The sequence below is a fragment of the Medicago sativa genome, chromosome 4 (genome assembly GCF_051527215.1).
Source record: "Medicago sativa cultivar Bolivia chromosome 4, Bolivia_mono, whole genome shotgun sequence".
Taxonomy (NCBI): Eukaryota; Viridiplantae; Streptophyta; class Magnoliopsida; order Fabales; family Fabaceae; genus Medicago; species Medicago sativa.
The window spans coordinates 86,969,547-86,975,546 of NC_140752.1; the positions used below are offsets into that span (position 1 = coordinate 86,969,547).

At 33.7% G+C, this 6,000-nt stretch overlaps 1 protein-coding gene across 2 annotated transcripts; it reads left to right on the forward strand.

The window, feature by feature from the left end:
• The first annotated feature begins 525 nt into the window (after positions 1 to 525).
• On the forward strand, positions 526 to 4,792 carry TIC22-III (Tic22-like family protein). 2 transcript variants are annotated; one of them, XM_085704948.1, is made up of 7 exons: positions 526 to 1,041; positions 1,135 to 1,209; positions 2,872 to 2,928; positions 3,934 to 3,993; positions 4,088 to 4,156; positions 4,231 to 4,266; positions 4,413 to 4,792. In XM_085704948.1, the coding sequence occupies exons 1-7, from the start codon at positions 679 to 681 to the stop codon at positions 4,491 to 4,493; spliced, it is 741 nt and encodes a 246-aa protein (XP_085561074.1). In that variant the 5' UTR covers positions 526 to 678; the 3' UTR covers positions 4,494 to 4,792. The 2 variants fall into 2 exon arrangements, with proteins under 2 accessions (XP_085561074.1, XP_085561075.1); XM_085704949.1 differs by lacking the exon at positions 3,934 to 3,993.
• Positions 4,793 to 6,000: the final 1,208 nt, after the last annotated feature.

Sequence of the window (6,000 nt, forward strand, 5' to 3'; positions counted from 1 at the left end):
TATAAAAAAAAAAAAAAATATGTTAGAATATTAAAACAGACTTTTATGTGGGCAAACATGCCCAAAACTTATGAAGTTTCGGACTCAGGCCTAAAAATAATTATACGACAAACTACAAATCAAGCTTAAACTTAGGAATTTTTGCTTAAACTAGACCTAGGTATTGCAAAGTGTAGTTTGGTTCAACCTATTTTCACCCGCAGTTACTTCTTATCCAAATCCAAAAAACATTCCTTTCACAGCTTTTCTAATTTTATTGAGCAAGGTATTAACAATTTTCCTTTGAAAATGTAGGGTTCAAATATTTACACATTTGAAATTTACAAATAAGAAAAACACCCTAATTTTAAACGATTTTAGACAATTTTTAAACGACTACAATTTTTCAATATAGCAACTAATTTGTGTGCAAGTAATATTATTTTGAGACTGATTTGTTGTTAAAGAATATAATTCATGGAAGTGAAATTAGATGCAAGTTAGTTGAAGGAGTATATAATATATTGTTTGACCTAATTTAAAATCGATGTTTTTTTTTGTTTATTCATAAATTCCAGGGGTAAATATGTGATTTAGACCATTTTTAATTATCCTCTTCCCAAACACAAAAGCCTTCGATATCCCCCACTTCACCTCTCTGCAACAACCGCAAAGGAACCACCGCAACCAGAAACCAAAATGAACTTCGAGAATTTCCAGAAAGCACTGTCAGAATTCCAAACCCATTGCAACAACGTAGTCCAGAATCTCACCGCCAACCTAAACCTCCGTCCAAACCCTCCTCCGTGGGCCCGGATAGCCCAAAACGCCGTCAAACCCATGTCAACGGAGGCAATCGAGAAGCGCCTCGAAGGCGTTCCCGTTTACGCTCTCAGCAACGCCACCGACGAGTTCCTATTGGTCTCCGGTGCTTCCACCGGAAAAAATCTCGGTCTCTTTTGCTTCAAAAAAGAAGACGCTGAAGCGTTGCTTCATCAAGTAACCACTATTGACCCTCTTATGCCCAATGGTTCCAAAGTTGTTCCTGTTGCTCTTAACAAGGTTTGTCACACTCTCTCTTTGTTATTCTGTTTTTGATTGTGTTTATTGTTTGTTTGGGTTTGGTTTTTGAAACTTGTTTGTTACGTTTTGTAGGTGTTTCAACTTAAGGTTAATGGTGTTGCGTTTAGATTGATACCGGAGTTTGATCAAGTCAAGAATGCACTGCATGTGAGTGGTTCTGTCTTTTGGATTATTTGGTTTTCTTTGTGTAATTCATTCATTTTACCCTTGTAATTTTGTTTGGTTTAAGACCAATGGGATGAACTGTTAGTGTAAATTAGTTTTGCACCGCCGTCCAATGAAAACTCAGCATATTGTCACATAAGTCTATTTATAACTGCATCTTAAAAATAACTGCACAATACTGTATTCTCGTTGGATAAAACTAGCATTTCCAAAACTTGTATTCTTGTTGGACGTCATTGTAAAACTAGTCGGTGTAAAACTAGTTTACGATGAGAGTGCATGTTACATTTTCTTTGACTCAAATTTAACTTGGTAAAAGTAAACTCACATAACCAAACTAGAAATTTCAAAGGGCGTTTTAATATTTTATATAGTGGCCTTTCTTCCCACTCTTGCAATTCAATTTTGGTAATGCCAATGTGCAAACTCCCGTTAAGCCTTATGTCCTTTAAGTTGACTCTTAGTTAACAGTTCTTTAGCATAAAATCCGAAATCTACATAGCATTAGTTAAATCCGATTTTGGTCTCAAACCCTTATTTGCAAAATGTAATCCAAAACACATGCGTAATAATATAGTAAAGCCTAAAGGGTGCTAACATCAGGCATTAGCTCCAATTTCTAAACCAAACCAAATTATTGAGACCAAATAATTGAAATTCTTTAAGGCTTTGTTTGCGAGTTAGGAGGGAAAGGAAGAGAAATAAAGGAAATCTTTCACCTCATTTAGAAGAGTGTTTTTGGAGAGAATGAGAGAGTATGTATGACTAACATTTTCTTTGATATGAGAGTGTTATAGAGAGATAAGAAAGATTTAAAAATTTATTCAAATATTGGGGAGTTTTGGTCCTATGAAGAGAAAAAACCCTCCATGCAAGGTGGGAGGGAGACTACTCTCCCTTCCACTTCCCTTTCCTCCTCTGCTTATCCCCTCTTCCCTTCCCCTCCGTACTCCCAAACAAAGCCCAATGGTTTATATTTTTTTGTCAAAATTATCTTCAATGTTAAACAAAATATATGCCGCTATTACTCGTTGAAATACAATATATTTTTCAGAATGGAAGCAATAAGGATTTGAATGTCAACAATTTAACTAAAGTACCTTGGATACCATTGCAAAGAGCCAGTCAATCTAAGTACTTAGACTGCTGACTTTGATGACATAACAACTTGAATCGTTCTATATTTTTTTTATCGCTCCATCTCTAAATGATTAATAAGGCTCCTTGTTCACTCTTTATGTTATCTTTTGTGCTATTAAATGATATTCTTGGAATTTTGATTGATTATGATGCCACCTTATGGTGGAAGAGGGTAAAATAATATCCTGTTTGAACGAGTTTCTTTTTAATACTCTTTATGCAATTCATGATGGAAAATCTTTCTTTGGGGATAAAATTCGCTCGTGGATAAAAACTTCTTAGCAAGAAAGAATTTTGATTTGTTTTCACGAATACCTAGAATTAGAGCTTCACTGCTCTGGTATACTACTGAATGTACGTACGCTTCTTTGGTGCAATTTTTAAAAATCCTTCTTTCATGCTTAAATTAGTTGGTGTAAGTTTTAAAATTTGCCTGTATCTACTTAGATTGTTGCTTGTCATTTGAGGTATACAACAATGATTGCCTATGTTTGTGCTTTGCAGGAGAGGGAAAAATCTGGCATTCCTTCTGGTGACTTTTTCGGTGTTCCAGTTTTCCAGGTTCTTCTTTCATGATATTTCAGTCTGGATATGTCATTAACTATGTTTTAGGTCCTGTGTTCTAAGCAGTCTGATGATATGTAATTTATGTTTTAAAAAAAATCACATGCTTATGTTCATTCTTTTGCTCAACATTTCTGATCCTGCCTTTGATGGGTTTCTTAGAAATTCTTCTTTTAGGGACTAATAAGACATATTATGCCGAGATTTTATAGTGCTGATAATTGTGAATTTGTGATTCATTTGTGTTGAGTTGATGAGATTCATTGGTGGAATGCTTGTGAACCATTCTTTCTTTCTTTCTTCTAGTTAGTTGTTTCAGTGTCATGACGTAATTTTTTGTATAAATGACATCCTGGATCTCTCTATCATTGCTTGCTAATGACCTAACAAGTACTCATTCTCTGTCTTAAAGAAAAATGTTAAATTTTTAGTGTTTTTATCCATGAAGCCCTGAATATAGACCATCTAAATTCTTGTAATTCACTGCTAGTTAGAAACTCTTGCCAGCAAACCCCTTGAGTCCCGCCTCTCTTTCATTCCAAAAATTAGTCTCCCGTTTATGAATTCCTAAACCATGCATGATTCATTTCTTCTACCGGTAACTTTAAAACTGCAAACACCTGACACCTATTGCTTACCATCAATAGGCAAGTCCTCTATTTCAGTCCTGCATCTCGGCTTTCATTTATTAAGATATATTACCTAACATGTAGCTATTGAAAAGCGTGAGTTACATAGAGACCTATAGTGAGTAGTGACCTAAAAAAACTCCTTCACCTTTAGATGTTTGAAGGTCTTTGACCTGCAAATGTACCATATGTTTAATGGATTTATGATATTTGTGTTATGAAGAAAAGAAATGGCTGGTACTATGAATTAGTTTTGGTCTAATGTCTTGCAAATGTACTTGGGACCATAATTTGTGATTGCATTTCATTTATTTTCTTTTCTTGTTTGAATCCCTGAACTAGTATTTTGAATTGCTATATTGGTGTGTTTCAGTCAAGAAGTCTGGTATTGAAGAGCCAGAGTAAGAGATATCGTCCACTTTTCTTCAGAAAGGTGTAGTTAATGTGCCTGCATTGAGTTACCTGAGTTTAGGTAGTTATAAATGAAGCTAAATTTTTACGCTACTCAAATTTTGAATGTTTTACAGGAGGATTTGGAAAATTCACTTGAAAAGGCAGCTGGTCAGCTGAATAGAATAAAATCTGGTGACATCGAGGTACAGATTTCAATAGCCCCCCTGAAAGTATGACCTGTTCGTTTCAGTAGACTTACACATGATCTATTTTTCAGGTTTCTGCTCTAGAGGATGTAATAAAGGAAATGAAGGTGAGTGTCATGTTACTAAAATGGAATTCAAGGGAATAGATTCATTCAACCACTATGTTGTTATTCCCTCTTTTTTGGGGGAGAGTTTTTTTTTTCTTCTATGTAAAATTTTGAAAATATAAACTAACAATAAAATAATTTTGCAGGAAAATTCTACATCAAAATGGGATGATGTTATTTTTATACCTCCTGGATTTGATGTTTCAACTGACTCCAATCGGCAATAGTGCATGATGATCTATAAGATGAAATTGATCAGTCATTGCTTTTCAGATTAAACTCATGGCACATGACAAACAATTGTTTAGGTTTATTGAATATGACAAACTTCTGATTGCAAATGCATAGTCTTGAATAGTAACTGCCATATGAAATGTTAATGGAGAGTTTGGATTTTTCATCTTCTTTGTTTTCACTATCAAAATGGCTTGAGTGGACTTGGCTGTAAGATCTCACATGGTTTTCTCTGACCTGCTTTGTTTATTTGTTTATCACTAGTAAGTTTTGTTTGTTTACAAAAAGAAAATGAAGAGATTATTTATTTATTTTTTTGCCGACCCCACTTAGTGGGATAAGGCTTGGTTGTTGTTGTTGTTGTATTATTATTTTTTTTATATTGTCCGGACAGAAGAAAAGCAGAATTAGAGTATCTCTGATATTTTCCTGTGAAATGGACCTTAGACTAGTAGATGGATTGAAAATATTGAAATGGTCTCTTGAATATATTTTCTTTCTATTAGTGGAAACAAAAATTGGAAATTTAGAAGATAAAAATTGATGTAGGTCTCATCAAATTTATTTATTCTTTAATTTATACTCTAATAAACAAGATGTTCCGGAATGGATTCTCTCAAGTGACATTTTCTCCATTTTTCTCAATTGTTACATCTACACCATTAAATATGAGAGAGAGAGAGAGAGAGAGAGAGAGAATATTATAAAGATAAGAGGATATTGAGTGTGTGGTTGAGATGAAACGATTGAGAAAAATGGAGATAATTCCACTTAAGAGAATCCATTTCCATAATCTTCTCAAATTCTTTAGCCAATTTTTTTTTATGCAACTGAACACATTATCGAGTCTTAACTTATGAGATTAGATTGCGAACTACAAAACCAATTGATTTGACTCAAGTGATTAATGAACTTCGATAAATGATAAATTGAATTTACCTCTCGATTGAGCTTCGAAGTGTGAGTGTCCATTTTTTAGGAGAAGCGGAGTATTAAGACAAAAAATTATTGCAAATCGTAGTGACTTGCTTTTTAGTGTAAAGTATGGATGAAGTTCTAAAATTTGTCCTACGCATCTTATTCCTACGAAAAAGCAATTGAGTTGAAACACTCAATTACATTTCAGAAGGTGATTAAGCAAAAGAGAAATGTTATTTGTACAACCATTTTTGTACAATTTTTATACAACTTTCTCTCTCATACTCACATTATCTTCTTATTCTCTCTCTTCCTTTTTCTCTCTCCATTGTTTTTGACCAATGAGAAGAGAGAACAACAAGGTTGTACCAAAAATTGTACCAAAATAGTTGTTCAAATATCATTACTTTAAGCAAAATGTTAGTATTTTTTTGTATAACCATAAGAATTATTCACTACAGTTTGACTGTGATTAATCTCCTTTAGAAAATTTTGTTGGAGTCTTGTTGGGCAAACAATGTGTTATCTCCTCCTAACCCATTTTTGTTTTCATATGCAAAATATTCTGAAGTCAAATCAACT